General features: G+C 43.2%; 1 protein-coding gene across 1 annotated transcript; it reads left to right on the top strand.

Moving 5' to 3' along the window:
• The first annotated feature begins 1,690 nt into the window (after positions 1-1,690).
• LOC120060737 (tyrosine-protein kinase SRK3-like) lies at positions 1,691-16,221 on the top strand. The gene is made up of 8 exons (XM_039010146.1): positions 1,691-2,037; positions 5,545-5,666; positions 6,163-6,329; positions 14,070-14,217; positions 14,559-14,717; positions 15,045-15,226; positions 15,625-15,781; positions 16,022-16,221. Exons 1-8 carry the CDS (start codon positions 1,691-1,693, stop codon positions 16,219-16,221), a joined length of 1,482 nt encoding a protein of 493 aa, XP_038866074.1.
• The last annotated feature ends 725 nt before the right edge of the window (positions 16,222-16,946 follow it).

The raw sequence follows: 16,946 nt of genomic DNA, 5'->3' as shown, positions 1-16,946 counted from the left end.
CTCCTTAGCTTACCTGATACACACAAACCAGTGAGTCACAGTGAACTGAAGCTCTGGTGTGACCACTTTACCAATATACGAGAATTTGTTCCTCAGTGAATTATAAGCCATTGACATGCCCTTGAAGGGTTTTCTAGACTATTAGTATATTTAGTGAGGAAAAACTCAACTGCAGACAAAAACCTCAGGAAAAGGACACTTTTTTAACACATCTTACTGAAGGCCCATTTCCCTCATTGATACCATATAAATTATATCAAAATTATTATTATTTTTTATATTTATTGTGTTATATATATATATATAACAGTGGATACCTTTTTTCCAGTACATGTGGCTAAATATTTTTATTATTTAGAAATATATATATATATATAATATATATATATTATGTGTGTGAAGCAACTTAAAGATTGAAAAAATAAGAAAAAAAAGATTTCTGTTTGTTTAATGCAAAACAGCATGGGTGGTTCTTTTCCCTAACATATCACTTTGATTAATGAAAAACCAATGATTTGAAATGAAGCTTTCTTAAGTGTGATGTCACTGCTAAGGTAAAATGTTTCCAAACTTAAATGTGACTTTTTTTTCTCCAAAGCTGTACATCACAAAGCTAAATATACTAATAAAACAGTGTGCTATCTATTAAACAGAAACCAATGTCTTTTTGTCTTTTGCCAGGGATGTAATAAGGGAACGGTTGTTTTTACAAAATATATGTATAGGTATTACCTTTAGTGGATATTTGTTTATTTTTTGTTGTATACACTAAATTGCACAACATGATGTACTCTACTGACAGCTGAATGCTTTATTGTAGGCTATACGTTTACATTCATATTGTGTTCATTGTACAATACAATATATTTCCAAACCAATGAGGAATTGAGGTGTACATCATTACCATAGTTATATAGTCTACTTCTACATCATACACTGTGATAACCAATGCGTTATAATTGTGTTACCAGCATCTTTCTTTTTTAACAGTAAAACTACGATTTTAAAAAACAACATTTATTAGTATATTGATAAGGAGAATTACGTATAATAGATAGGGAATTAAAAACTGTGTGTTGCCTATACGCACGGACTATATCACTTGCACCAGAGACAATGGTGTAGTTGTAGATGGACAGATATACTCTGGGGTGTTGTTGATTTAACCGCCAAGCACGAGCAGCAGGCGGACAGGTTCACAGACGCGGGGATAGCGGGAAATGTCTAGTGTTCCAAACAAAAACCCTGACTATACGCATTTCGTGGACCTGGCTCAGCAAATGCCACTTGGAGTGCAGAAATTTTGACCGTATTCCAGAGAGATGCGGTATTTGGTTATCATTCATTGGAGGACAAGTATAGGTAGGCTATTTCCTCTTTTAGGCGCACTTGGCAAATGACTGAGGATCAATGTGGGCACAATTGGACATGGATATCTCGTTTCCGCATTCCCACGGCCAACAGTATTGTGTCCCTGATCCATCTCAACACAAAACAGGTTTCTCCTGATTATCAACCTAATTATCGCTGATGCCGCACTATGTTTGCTGTGAAGGAGAGAAAGGGCAGCTCGAAGACGTCTCGAAACTGTATAGGCCTCTGGCTCTCCTATTAACACATTTATTTTCGCGTCGTATTGTCGCGGTTCCCTAAAAAAACCTGGATACTTCGGCGTTGCGACTGGCTTGGGATGGAGGTTTGTTGTCGTGGTTGCATGCCATGCTGTAGTCGACTATGGAACTGGATATGGCCCGAATTCCATTACCCAAATATGACCCGACCAGCCGAAATCCCCACTATTTCAGGTGATATCCGTTCCCCGTCCCCCAAGCAGAAACCGACTCAGCTCTATGCGGCTCTGTTTGATTTCGAAGCCAGGAGCGAGGAGGAGCTGACTATCAAGGAAGGGGACAAGCTGTCAGTAATAGAAAAGAGGGGGGATTATGTGCTTGCCAAAAAACTTACCGGTTCGATGGAGTCCGGACTGGTCCCGGCTACATATGTGGCCATTCTACAGGACGAGTTCGCTAATCACAAGTGAGTGGCGCGTCTATGCGCGCGGCAACCTCAACATTGTTTCATTCATAATATGCAGTTGAGATTTCACCATGTTTCTTTCACTCGTTTCGGGTTTGATTGGCTTTTGTCCACCATATTGTATAGGATCATGTTTAACCTACCAGGTTTACCAATAAGGTATTCCACAACCTACAGCGACATCTTTTTGGACGTATTTATTATTATATTTTTTTGGTCTGATCTGGACCGACCTTAATTGATTTCTGGACCCATAGCCGCGGGAAGTAGGGGGTACTGCTGAAAATGTATAATTATACTTTTTTTCTTCACAAAAGTAGTATGCTGGGCCTTTACTAGTCCTGTATTAACGGACCAATATAGCCTTTTCTAGCGTAGCTCGGGCAAAAAAAATCACAGCACCCCCAACCTGCAACATCTTCCATCTGGACCGGCCTTGATTTGGCTAAAACATAACACTATATTTACAAACGTATATGGACACCCCTTCAAATTAGTGGATTCGGCTATTTCAGCCATAAAATTGAGTACACAGCCATACAATCTCCATAGACAAACATTGGCAGTAGAATGGCCTTACTGAAGAGCTCAGTGACTTTCAATGTGGCACCGTCATAGGATGCCACCTGTCAAATGCCTGCCCTGCTAGAGCTGCCCCGGTCAATTGTAAGTGCTGTTATTGTGAAGTGGAAACTTCTAGGAGCAACAACTGCCCAGCCAAGAAGTGGTAGGCCACACAAGTGGTGCTGAAGCACGTAGCGTGTAAAAATCGTCTGTCCTCGGTTGCTTCCAGGGGCAGTTTGGAACTCACTACCGAGTCCCAAACTGCCTCTGGAAGCAACGTTAGCACAATAACTGTTCATCGGGAGCTTCATCAAATGAGTTTCCATGGCCGAGCAGCCGCACACAAGCCTAAGATCCCCATGCACAATGCCAAGCTTTGGCTGGAGTGGTGTAAAGCTCGGCGCCATTGAACTCTGGTGCAGTGGAAACACGTTCTCTGGAGTGATGAATTACGCTTCACCATCTGGCAGTCCGACCAACAAATTTATAAAAAATAAAAACAGAAATACCTTATTTACATAAGTATTCAGACCCTTTGCTATGAGACTCAAAATTGAGTTCAGGTGAATATTGTTTCCATTGATCATCCTTGAGATGTTTCTACAACTTGATTAGAGTACACCTGTGGTAAATTCAATTGATTGGACATTGGAAAGGCACACACCTGTCTATATAAGGTCTCACAGTTGACAGTGCGTGTCAGAGCAAAAACCAAGCCATGAGGACGAAGGAATTGGCCATAGAGCACCGAGACAGGATTGTGTCGAAGCACAGATCTGGGGAAGGGTACCAAAAAATGTCTGCAGCATTGAAGGTCCCAAAGAACACAGTAGCCTTCATCATTCTTAAATGGAAGAAGTTTGGAACCACCAATACTCTTCCTAGAGCTGGCCGCCCGGCCAAACTGAGCAATCGGGGGAGAAGGGTTCCTCTGTGGAGATGGGAGAACCTTCCAGAAAGACAACCATCTCTGCAGCACTCCACCAATCAGGCCCTTATGGTAGAGTGGCCAGGCGGAAGCCACTCCTCAGTAAAAGGCAAATGACGGCCCACTTGGAGTTTGCCAAAAGGCACCTAAAGGACTCTCAGACCATGAGAAACAAGGTTCTCTGGTCTGATGAAACCAAGATTGAACTCTGGCCTGAATGCCAAGAGTCACGTCTAGAGGAAACCTGGCACCATCCCTGCGGTGAAGCATATTGGTTTCAGCATCAAGCAGATGTTTTTTAGCGGCAGGGATAGGGAGACTAGTCAGGATCGATGGGAAAATAAACGGAGTAAGTGCAGGGAGATCCTTGATGAATACCTGCTCCAGAGCGCTCAGGTCCTCAGACTGGGGCGAAGGTTCACCTTCCAACCGGACAACGACCCTAACCACACAGGCAAGACAACGCAGGAGTGGCTTCGGGACAAGTCTCTGAATGTCCTTGATTGGCCCAGCCAGAGCCCGTACTTGAAGCCGATTGAACATCTCTGGAGAGACCTGAAAATAGCTGTGTAGCGACGCTCCCCATCCAATCTGACAGAGGTTGAGAGGATCTGCAGAGAAGAATGGGAGAAACTCCCCAAATACAGGTGTGCCAAGCTTGTACAGTGGCATCATACCTAAGGAGACTCCTGGCTGTAATCGCTGTCAGAGGTGCTTCAAAAAAGTACTGAGTAAAGGGTCTGAAATGTAAATGTTATATTTACGTTTTTTTATTTTTAATAAAAGTGCAAAAATAACAATTTAATACATTTTAGAATAAGGCTGTAACATAACAAAATGTGGGAAAAGTCAAGGGGTCTGAATACTCCGAATGCACTGTAAGTGCAGTGTGACAGATGAGAGCGATTATAAATATTATATTTTGCAATCTTCAGTTTGCTCATCTTTCCTATATTAAATGTATTGACAAATTATTATTGTGATATAATGCTTACTTCAATGAGAATGTACAATATGTGCTGTTGAAATTTGGCCATAGAATCAATGACCTAAAAAATATGTATTTTCAAAGTCTGTAAATTATGTATTTCCAACGTTTATTAAGAAACAAAGATAACCTGATTGCAACTTCTGGAAAATAAATATTTTCTACTATAATTTTAAACCGGATTTCAATGTACGAAAAATACGTATTTTCAACAACCGGAAAATGCATATTGTTTACACCCGTAAGATCCGTCTTTTATACGTTTTTTTCCCAAACGTCTTTTTGCTTACTGGGTAGGCTATATTTAACATGTTTTATTTGAGGCTCAAAAAAAAGATTTGGCATGGTCATTATTTCAAATAGAACTAATTCAGATTAAATAATGTCAATGTTTGTTGACAGAGAAGTGACACAGCACCCCTCCCTCCATGTTTACTACTGCACAGTTGACAGCATTGTAGTATATAACAATGCCACTGTATTACATTTCTGTATGTGGCTACCGTTACCATTTACAAATAAAGTCTCTGTCTTTGTGGTCAGATTGGTGCAACTGCAGTCAAGTTGTAGGTTTAGTAACTACTGTATGCGAAGTACAGCAGTGGATACACAACTTTTGACAAATGATAATCTTTCAACTCAGCTCACACCCGCACCTGACAGAGTTTCAGGTGAAACCTAATCGTCATGGAAAGGTACCTAGTGTTTGCAGCACAGCACAGCCACACCTATTCTTGTTAATTACTGTAAATAGCCTTCCTTACTCTCTGGAGTCTAGCCTATGAACCACACCTACTTTTCCACTCAAAGCAGCTTGAGTTTGAGAAATAGATCAGTTATTAGATTACATTGATATTGGGGGGGGTTCACTGCGGTTGTTTTTTAGGGGAAATTTGTGTGTGTGTCTGTGTCAGTGTGTGTACTCTTGTCTGCTCCTGTGTGCAATTGTGCATGTGTCTCTTTTTGTCCATCTGTCTTCCTCTTTCCCTGTCTGCCTGTTCATCTATCCATCTGTCTGTCTGTTGAGGTGGTATTATGGGAACATCAACCGGCTGAAGGCTGAGAAACTGCTCCAAGCCTCTCAGAATAAGGATGGCTCGTTCCTGGTACGCATTAGCGAGAGCCACAGTGATGAATACACCATCTCAGGTAAGCCCATATTGCATGGTCACATGTTAATTACTTGGTCATTCATTAACACAAGCACCGTATGCACCATTTGGTAGCCTACTGGGTAGCTCTGAATTAATTTAAGTAAATACCAGAAAGAACCCATTGTTACCCACAGAGATCCTATTAAATTACATTACATTAAATAGAGTTCTAATATTTAATTATGTTGTTACCACACAATTTCACTATTAAATACTATGCAAACAAATACCAGTGGAAAAAGTGCAGTCATTCATTCACCAATGGGTGGCAATAAAGTACTTCCGTAGTTGAGAACCACCATCCTCTGATCACCCACTATACTGTAAGCAATGTCCAAGTCCGTGCTCATATGTCCTGTTGCTAATATTACTTTGGCCAAGTGTGGGTGTGACATAAGACATTTAAAAAGGAAAACCGTGTGTAAACCACCCTGCTTTTGAAATGTGTCAAATTTAAAACAGTCAAATCATGTTTGCCCTCTCCTCCGCAGCCAGAAACGATGGGAAAGTGTTCCATTTCCGGATCCAGCGTTCATTGATCGGGGCGTACTTTGTGTCAGACAAGATTTCCTTCGCCACTCTGGGGGAGCTGATCCGCTACTACCAGAACAACTCCAGGAGTCTAGGAGTGCCTCTGGATGAGCCATGTGCACAGCAGGTGTGTGTACCACCCGGATCTCACACACACAAATCCAGAGTTTTTGGCAGACAAATTCCCCAAAATCCAATCATATGTTAGAATTATGTGTTTACATTACATTACGGAATCAAGAAGCAGTAGTGTAGTAGCAGTGATCAGGCTGTTTTTACTGGAGACCTCTCCGTGATCAGATCTCTTCTCTCTTCCTTCCCAGCAGAGATGTGACTGAATCAGAGGCTGTGGAAAGCCCCGCAGACACACACACACTCCCCCCTCACTTCAGGCCCTTTTTATTTCAGTTGACACTTCTGTAGCTTCCTCGTTTTGTTGTATGAAACAAACATTTAGACTGAGCCTCTTGAAAGGAAAGCCAAGATGATTTCAAATTCTCTTCATGAGATTGAAAGGAGCAGATGTTACATTTCATTTGTAGTTTATTTCATTTAACCATTTGTTTATTTTGATTTGCCAAGACAATCACAATGTAAACTTGGTAATCATTTAAGTATAAATCATCCTTTGTAGATTATTTATTGATCATTTCTTGATTGACACATATTTTGTAGCACTTGATTATGAGTCTAAGTATCAAATAATACATTTGTATTTTTAAGAGCCTGTGTTTTTAAAGAAACTTACCTATCTTTCAATGTACTAAAGCCATCTGATCACCACACTCACACGACGGGGCTGTAGTGGAGCGGGTCGAGAGATTCAAGTTCCTGTGTCCTCATCACTAAGAAATGAACATGGTCCACACACACCAATACAGTCATGAAGGCACGACAACGACTCTTGCCCATCAGGAGGCTGAAAAGATTTGGCATGGGCCGTCAGATCCTCAAAACGTTCTACAGCTGCAGTACTGAGAGCCTCTTGACTGGCTGCATTAACGCTTGGTATCCGACCACAAGGCTCTACAGAGGGTGATGCGGACCGCCTAGTAAATCACTGTCAGAGGAAGGCCTGGAAAGTTGTCAAAGACCCCGGCCACCCATGCCATAGACTGTTCACTCTGCTACCGCACAGCAGCAGTACCAGAACGCCAAGTCTGGGACCAAAAGGCTCCCGAACAGCTTCTACCTCCCAGCCATAAGAATGATGAACAGTTAATCAAATGGCCACCTGGGCCTATTTGCATTGACCCTTTTTTGCAGTCGTCACTAGTTACCACAGCCACAAAGTCATAAACCCCCCACCTATTTCTACAATTTGGTGTCTACAACACCTATTTCTACAATCTGATTTAACCTAAACCACAATGCTAACCTTCTGCCTAACCCTAACTATAAATTAAGACCAAATATAAAAAATAAAATTAGAATACGGCCAATTTTGACTTTTTTGCACACACTCATGCATATTGTCACGAACCGGCTCGAAGCCCATAACAAAAAGCGAGACGACGTGGAGATAAGGAATAACAAAATATATTTATTAACTAAAGTAAACTAAACACAATTAGCAATGGTGTGTGTAGTCAGTAATCAGTAGCGTAAGTGAGTGGTTGCGTGGATAAATGTGATAATGAGGGGTGTTGAAAGCTGCCAATGAAAACTAACAAAAACAGCCACAAAAATGCCACAACCAAAATCTATCAGTGTCTGCATGGAGAGAGTCTTCCCAATTAATGGGATAGGGGTGCATTTATCCTGGGACACACCCGAGCCCAGGTGTCCCATTTCGCTGACGACCCTCCCGGCTCCACCCACCGGCATCCCAGTAAGGAAAACTAGAGCAAAAGAATTCGGCAGACAGTGGGAGGGTCGTCACCCCCCCCCCCCCCCCATAAAACCAGGGACCAACAAAGACCCCGGAACATCATACCAGTCACACAACAGATTGATCCAGCCTTTGCGTCCACTTGCCCCAGCCAACCTCGTCCTCCCCAGACCTCAGCAACCTTTGCGGACAGGAAGCAACCTTTAAGAGGAAAGAAAACGAGACCAGAAGGGAACAGACAGGAGCGACAGAACAGGACAATACCAGACACAAAATAAGTGGTCAGTCACGTGAACATTCAGGAACTGGGAGCACGAGAGAGCGCGTCAGCAATGACATTATCAGTCCCCCGGATGTGCCGCACATCGAGATGGAATGCTTGTAAAAAATAAACACCATCTCATTATCCTCTGATTAGGACACATCATGGACCTCAAAAAGGTGAGGGTTATGGTCGGTGTAGACCACAATAGGTACTACTCCTGACATACACTTCGAAGTGTTGTAGCGCCCATATGAGTGCTAGCGCTTTTTTCAATGACCGAGTAGTTCAACTGATAATGGTTCAACTTTTTGGAAAAGAAACAGGCCTCTCAACCCCAGACACATCTGCTTGCAGCAAAACTGCACCTGCCCCCACATGACTAGCATCCACCTGCAAGGTAAATTACAAATCCACGCGAGGAGCAGCCAACACCGGAGTTGAGGTAAGCAACCTCTTTGCATCTTCAAAAGCCTGTTGACAACGAGAAGACCATACGTAAACAGCCTTAGCTTTCAGCAAATCTGTCATGGGAGCGACCACAGTAGAGAAGTTCCTAGAAAAACTACAATAATAACTAAATCATTACCAAGAAACACATCAGTTCCTTTTTAGTAGTTGGTGGGAAAGCATCAATAGCTACCACCTTAGCCCAAACAGGATGCACTTCACCCTGCCCAACCCATGGTATGTAATGGTCGCCTGAGAAAACTCACATTTAGCCAGATTTATCGTGAGGCAACCCGCAGCTAGGCGGTCGAACAAGGCTTGAATACGGGACAGATGTTCCTCCCAAGTATCTGCATATATATCACTACATCGTCAAGATAAACAGCGCACCCGGCCAGACCGGATACAATCCTGTTTATAAGTCGCTGAAAAGTGGCAGGTGCATTACGCATTCCAAAACTCATAACCGAATACGAGTACAGACCAGAGGGTGTAAAAGGCAGAGATTTCACGTGCCCTATGCGTCAGTGGCACCTGCCAATAGCCCTATAACAGGTCAAATTTGCGCAAACTTAGCTGCGCCGACTTGATCAGCGCAGTCCTCCATTCGAGGAAGAGGCAATGAATCTGGCTTAGTGACACTTTACCTTACGGTAGTCCGTACAAAATCTGTTTGTTCCATCCGGTTTACTGACCAAGATACAGGGAGAAGCCCAACTGGAGAAAGAAGGCTCTGCTATCTTACTCTCCAGCATGTATCTGACCTCAGCATCCAGACAACGCAGTTTCTCTGAAGAAACTCTATAGAACTGCTGACGAATGGGGTCAGCATCTCCAATGTCAATATCATGTTCTATTAAGTTTGTACGTGTAGGTGTATCAGAAAACAAACCTGGAACTCTCCGAATCACACCAACCATCTCTTTCCGCCCATCAACAGGTAGATGAGCGAGAAGGCTGTCTAAAATATCCAGTGTCTCTGAATTTTTCAATCTACCCTGCAGTATGCAATCGTCGGGACCAGGAACATCTTCCTCCTCATGCACAGACCTAGCATGACAAGAACCCAGCGAAATAACGGTATCAGCCAAAAGAACAGATTTACCGTCCTCTGTAGACTCCCACTGTTCAGCCTCAGAGGAACGTGCATAATAGGGTTAACAAATTTACATTGCACAGTTGGTGCACTTTTCTTCATTCTGGAGTGGCAACTAGATAGTTTTGCTCAGTGCACTGGCTCACAACGGTATATGGACCTTGAAACTTGGCTTGAAAAGGAGAACCAACAATTGGCAGCAGAGTAAGAACCTGGTCACCTGGACTAAAGTGACGAGGCTCAGTTCACCGATCAAATATGCCCTTCATTCTCTCCTGTGAAGATGATAGCTTCTCTTTAGCCATTTCCCCAGCGGCGTACAGGGGTCGCCGGAAATCACACACATAAGATAAAAGGGACTGAGGGGACTTCCAGTCATCCTGGAGAACAGATAGAAGTCCACGCACTCTATGTCCAAACACAAGGTCATTTGGACTGAAACCCGTACTCTCCTGTGAAACCTCACTAGTGGCAAACAGTAACCAAGGCAACCCCTCCTCCCAATCCATCTCAGTACAATAATCTCTCAAAGACTTAAGTGTTTGATGGAAACGTTCCAGTGCTCCTTGACTTTGCGCGGGATAGGCGCTAGACAAATTGTGTTTAATATGGAGCTGTTGGAGAACCTGACCAAACAGATTAGTGAAATTAGATCCTTGATCACTCTGAATGACCTTAGGGATTCCAAACAGTGAGAAACTGAGTCAAAGCTTTTAGCACAGACTTAGTCGTGATAGACATGAGGATAGGCAGCAGGAAACCTAGTGGTCTGACACATCACAGTGAACAGGTAACTACTACCCTTTTTAGAACGAGGCAGAGGACCAACACAGTCAATAATCAGATACTCAAAAGGTTAGCTGAGTACAGGAATAGGAAAAAGTGGTACCGGCTTTATAGCTTGATTAGGTTTACCAGTTAATTGACAGGTGTGACAAGTTGATGAACTCAGAAACATCCCTCTTTAGTCTAGGCCAAAAGAAATGTCTTAATATGCGATCGTAGGTTTTCCTCGCACCCATATGTCCAGCAATGTCTTTGTGGGAAGTTGGCAACACCAGCTCACAAAGCTTAACTGGTACAACAACCTGACTAATCGCCTCCCCCAGAAAACAACCACCATGAGACACCCACTTTCTCATCAGGACATCCTCTTGGAGAAAATAGCCATGTCGAAACTGACATCTCGAAACTGTTCAACAGGCACAATTTGGTCACGCAACTCTTCTAATGTGGGGTCAGTCCGTTGCACGTTAATTAGATCGGAGCGGGATACAGATAACGGGATAACAGGGAAAGCAGTGACAGACTTCTTTGTGGTATTCTCGTTAGCCGGCGCAGTGACCAGGTCGCCACGGCTCAGAACTGACAGTGTTCAAACCTATTCCCCTAATTAGATCACTATTCCCCGAATCATTCTCAGCAGAGAAGGGTAACAGACTCCAACAAATGATTCAGAGGCACCTGTGTCGCTCAGGATCTTCACTGGCACTAGGTCCTTACCTAACAGACACAAAACCCTCCATAATGAAAGGTAAATAGTCTGGGTCAATATGGACTTTCACATGCCCCTGGGCATGAGACAATGTGTCAGGAGTGAACTGATGTGGAACAGGCACAGCTAACGCCTTAGATTTAACATAAGCACACGTACTGAATGTACCCCTAGCCCTGAGAACTTGACATTCGTTTTCCAATGACCTGAACCTTGACAGTAGTGACACTCTTGACACAAGTCAGCTTTACCACGGGAGTCAGGCTCAACCCTAGTTGAATGAAACTCTGCCCGTGAACCAAAGTATCTCGGTGAGCGAGGCCCAAATCTCTCCGAACGCCCCACTCACTCCGAATACGGGGCTCTGCCAAGACACTTGTGAGTCAAAATATACTCATCCGCCAAAACCGCAGCATCAGCGACAGTCTTTACTTTTCGTTCATTAATGTACATGGCTATACGATCAGGGATTGTGTCCTTAAATTTCTCTAACATAATCATATCACACAGCCCTTGGAAAGTCATAACTGCAGAGGCGGAACACCAGCGATTAAACTGAAGATAATTCTCGCTCAAACTCAACATGTGTTCATCATCCCTTTTTAAAGTTCTAAATCGTTGGTGGTAAGCCTCAGGAACCAATTCGTAAATCTGTAACACAGCCGTTTTAACCTGAATATGCTTCCTGCGCTTTACCAGTCAGCACACACTGCAACATTAAAGTGCAGTCAGAATCAGGCCAACTCCTAACGTCAGCAACACACTCAAACAAGGAAAAGAATATCTCAGGGTCCTTTTCATTAAATGTATGCAACAACCGTAAGTTCCCAACAATATCAAATGTATCTGGGGCACGACCCCTAGGTACATCTGGGTCACCTTCCCAGAGCAAACTCTCCCCTGAGAGCCTTCCTTCCCTTACCAGCTCTAGCCGCTCTTGTTGCAGCTAGATTTTAGCACACTCCAAATCCTGTTTAAATTCCAATTCCGTTTCATACAGCTAGAGCATGATCGGCTAAAGTAACAGAAGCAGTTCTTTCTGCTGTTCAAAAAGAAGACTACTAGGACTAACCGATGGAGCGGTCATTAACGTTAGAGAGAGGGCGAGTCCTCAGCAGAGGCTGCCCTAGTGGTAACTTCAAGAACACCACTCTCCATCAGATTGGCCTTCAATATCAACCTCATAGAATTTTGACGGTTATCACTAATTTCAACCTTGTAGCAACCTTCAACAGCTGTTCTTTAGTAGATAATTCTAACAGTTCCTCTGATGGGAAGCAAATGAACTCATCTAGGTAAGATGCCATAGTCGCAAGAAAATAAAAAATCTCACTCTTCCCCTCTGCTGAGCACACCAGACCACAACCAGAGAAATGACAATCACAATGAGCACCACAGAAGAGAGATATGGAGCTTCCCCAAAACCCACAGTAACTCAACCCTAGTCTTCATGCGGATTTGCGGTAGAGTCTCCAGCCTGGGCAGGGGCCTGGAAACTAACCAATGTATTTTCTCCAACGCAGAACACAACCAACTATCCACCACAGTGGCAAGTTTACCAAACAAACAAACAAAGGCAACCAGTACTGGGCACCAAATTCTACAACTCAGACAAAAGATGCAAACTAAGCACCTACAGAGTTTAACATGAACTCCACATTTTCTCCCAAACAACACACATACTAGTAAGCCAAATGACACTAGTATTAGTCTTTCATAATGCAACAAAGTGCTATGCGCCAAAATGTCTAGGAACCAACCTTATGTTCCCAGATGAGCCCCCACTTGTCACGAACCGGCTCGAAGCCCATAACATAAAGGGAGACGATGTGGAGATAACGAATAACAAAATATATTTATTAACTAAAGTAAACACAATTAGCAATGGTGTGTGTAATCAGTAGTGTAAGTGAGTGGTTGCGTGGATAAATGTGATAATGAGGGGTGTTGAAAGGTGCCAACACAAACAAACAAAAACAGCCACAAAAATGCCACAACCAAAATCTATCAGTGTCTGCATGGAGAGAGTCTTCCCAATTAATGGGGAAGGGGTGCATTTATCCTGGGACACACCCGAGCCCAGGTGTCCCATTTCGCTGACGACCCTCCCAGCTCCGCCCACCGACATCCTATTAAGGAAAACAAGAGCAAAGAAAAAGAATTCGGCAGACAGAGTGGGGGGTCGTCACAATATTGACGCCACTTACACACACTTATGCACTCTTCACATACGCTGATACTACTCTGTTTATTATCTATCCTGATTACCTAGCCACTTTTACCTCTACCTACATGTACATATTACCTATTACCTCAACTACCTCGTACCCCTGCACATTTACTCGGTACAGGTAGTCCTTCTATAAAGCCTCATTATTGTAATCTATTGTGTTACTATTTTTATTTGCTAATGTTCTTACTTTTTAACTCATTGTTGGTTAAGGGCTTGTTAGTAAGCATTTCACGGGAAAGTCTGCACCTGTTGTATTCGCCGCATGTGACAAATACTATTTGATTTTATTTGACACACAAATGCGTAATCATTTTGCTTGTGGTTTTCCCTTTTGGGACTATTTCATTGGTTCCATTGTACTGGGAAAACAAAATGAAGCACAGCTCAAGTATTTGAAAGTATTCGCCATACCCGGTAGCTGTGTTCTGTGCTGCTGTAACAGTGTTGTGGTGTCCAGTTGTGTGAGGCTGCTTGTAACAGTGTTGTTGTGGTGTCCCCAGAGGGAGCTGTTTGACATGGAGCCCTGGGAGCATCCTCGGGAGGAGTTTAAACTGCAAAGGAAGCTGGGGGAGGGCCACTTTGGAGAGGTGTGGGAGGCCCTGTGGATCAACCAGAAAAAGAAGGTGGCCATCAAGATGCTCAAACAAGGTAAGCATGCTAGCTATTGCTGCTATCATATTAATACATGATTCAGCACACTACAAGCAGAATTTTGGCAAATATTTGATGAGTGACTATTGATGAGGGAATATTTTCAAAGACATAATGCAGATGGGCAAGTGCTGCAATGGCAAAACATTATAAAAAGCAGGAACACATGCATGCACAAAACACACAATTACATACTCTCTAACTTTGAGTCAGTCCACTCAGGTCAGGGCTCTCACATTGTTCATAAAGGGATTATAATACTACATAGGGCCAGTCCTAAGCTCCTTATCACCTTGATAGCACTGACCTCAGCCTCTCTCTCTCTCTCTCTCCTGCAGAGGACACTAAGCAGGATGAGTTTGTGAAGGAGGTGCAGGCACTTAAGAACCTCCACCACCCCAAGCTGATCCAGCTGCTGGCCCTGTGTTCCAGGGGAGAGCCCGTGTACATCGTCACTGAGCTCATGACCAAGGGCAACCTAAAGTCCTACCTGGACAGTGAGTCAGTCACACCCTCCCCTCTGTTCCCCAGTCTTTACATTGCATTCAGTGTGTGTGTTCACAGATGATTATGCTTGACCAATAACATAAGTATTCAAAAACCTCAAGTGGTCATTGGGTGCTTGGCTGAAAAAATGATGTAATAGCAGGAATCAGATATGGCTTGCATATTAAATAACTCCATCTCAGTTCACCTGACAAAGATCTGTTTGAAATTTAAATGTTTTTAACTAATAAACGTATATGTTAAGGCAATTGAGTAACTATGCTGACCTTATCATGCTTGACAGATCCTAACCTGTGCGCTCACTATGCTGTTCTCAGCGACGGAGGGTCATGTGCTGTCCTCTGCCCACCTCATCTACATGGGCAGCCAGGTGGGCGAGGGCATGGCCTACCTGGAGGACCGACACATCGTGCATAGGGACCTGGCGGCCAGGAACATCCTGGTGGGAGATGACCTGGTCTGTAAGGTGGCTGACTTTGGACTGGCACGGATCATTAAGGTAAGGATAGAATGGATGTGACATGAATGTGAAATGTATGGAGAAATGAAGAGGGAGAACCTATAGGTTAACTAAAGCTTTAGAAAAATATGCTGTATGTTGGGCTTACTTATCCTGGTCAAGGCGAAATTGTTCACTCTCAGATAAAGCAAGGATTCTTGCTTAAAAAGCAAAAAAAGAATTGGGACATTTCCATAGGAATATTAAGAAATTCTTAGTAAAAACAAATGGTTGGATATGTCCCCTCTCTCTCTTTCTCGCTCTGTGTGTGTGTGTGTGTGTGTGTGTGTGTGTGTGTGTGTGTGTGTGTGTGTGTGTGTGTGTGTGTGTGTGTGTGTGTGTGTGTGTGTGTGTGTGTGTCTGTGTGTGTGTGTGTCTGTGTGTGTGTGTGTGTGTAGGACAGTGTGTACACAGCCAGCAGAAGCACTAAGATCCCAGTGAGATGGACGGCCCCTGAGGCTGCTCTCTACCAGCGTTTCTCTGTCAAGTCTGACGTCTGGTCCTTCGGTGTGCTGCTCTATGAGATGATGTCACGAGGAAAGATGCCATACGATGGTGTGTGTGTCAAACGTTTTCAAGACAATATTCTTATTTTTACCATTATACAACACGTATCACGAGAAAAAGTCAACCCTCATTACAGTTAATCTATTACCTCTATCTGTAAAAATGCTTTTGAATATTTCCCTCTGACTGATAATATTTATCCCTCTGAATAATATTTATTCTTCTCCCTCTTTCTCTCTCTCAATCTCTCTCTCTTTTGCTCTCGATCTCACACAAACACATACACAGGAAAGAGCAATAAGGAGGTGCTGGAGCTCCTGTCGACAGGCTACAGGTTGTCCTGTCCAAGTAGGTGTCCCCCCAACATCTATCGCATTATGTTGGAGTGCTGGAACCCAGAGGCCTCTAAGCGGCCCTCCTTCCATGCCCTGCACAGCCAGCTAGACATAATCTACGCCCGCATCTACTTCAAGACCATGGAGGTCTAGATCTGGAGGAGGAGTAGGAGGCCAAGGGGTGACTGCACTGACATAGACACTCAGACCAATGCAAAGCAGAGGGACTGCAAGACATTATCTAACATGGTGATCCTTTTTTTAACACCTTTTAGTCTGGTTTTAGCCAGTTGTCTTGGTTTTGTCATTCATGTTTTTATTTGAGGTTATGTGCAATAAATAGTCCCTCCTGGGGAAAGGGAGGAAGGAGAGAAGGAAAGGAGGGCAAGAGAAGTGGAGCCACTGTTACAGCCCACCAAGGCCCTATGCTACAGTTTGCCCCACTGCACACAGGCTAAATGGCCAGTCATACAGAAAGTGCCTATATGTTTACACACTACAAAGACTTATCTCATAGAGACAGCTCACACAGTCCACAGTGATGGAGGACATGGTAATTGAGACTGGAGAGTGAGCCATAGAGGACATATTTTGGAATTTCTACCAATGGAAGATTTTTTTGAACTGATGCAATTTTGAACAGTCAACGCATGATATTGAGGAGATATACTAATACAGTTTGGGAAATATGAGCCATATCATAAACTTCCTTTATTCTACTTTGATTAAGTCTCTTCCATATCTTGACTATGCATTGGGTATTTAACAACCAAAATTATAATAAAATATTTTCTAGATAACAGTCCTGTTTCATTTTGTGTGTGTGTGTGTAGGTTAGGAAGAACATACAATTATAATGCTTCATTTGTGTACAAAAA

This window comes from Salvelinus namaycush, chromosome 16 (assembly GCF_016432855.1).
Source record: "Salvelinus namaycush isolate Seneca chromosome 16, SaNama_1.0, whole genome shotgun sequence".
NCBI classification, from domain to species: domain Eukaryota; kingdom Metazoa; phylum Chordata; class Actinopteri; order Salmoniformes; family Salmonidae; genus Salvelinus; species Salvelinus namaycush.
Note: the sequence above shows the minus strand (reverse complement) of the source record. Positions and strands in the feature narration are given on the sequence as shown.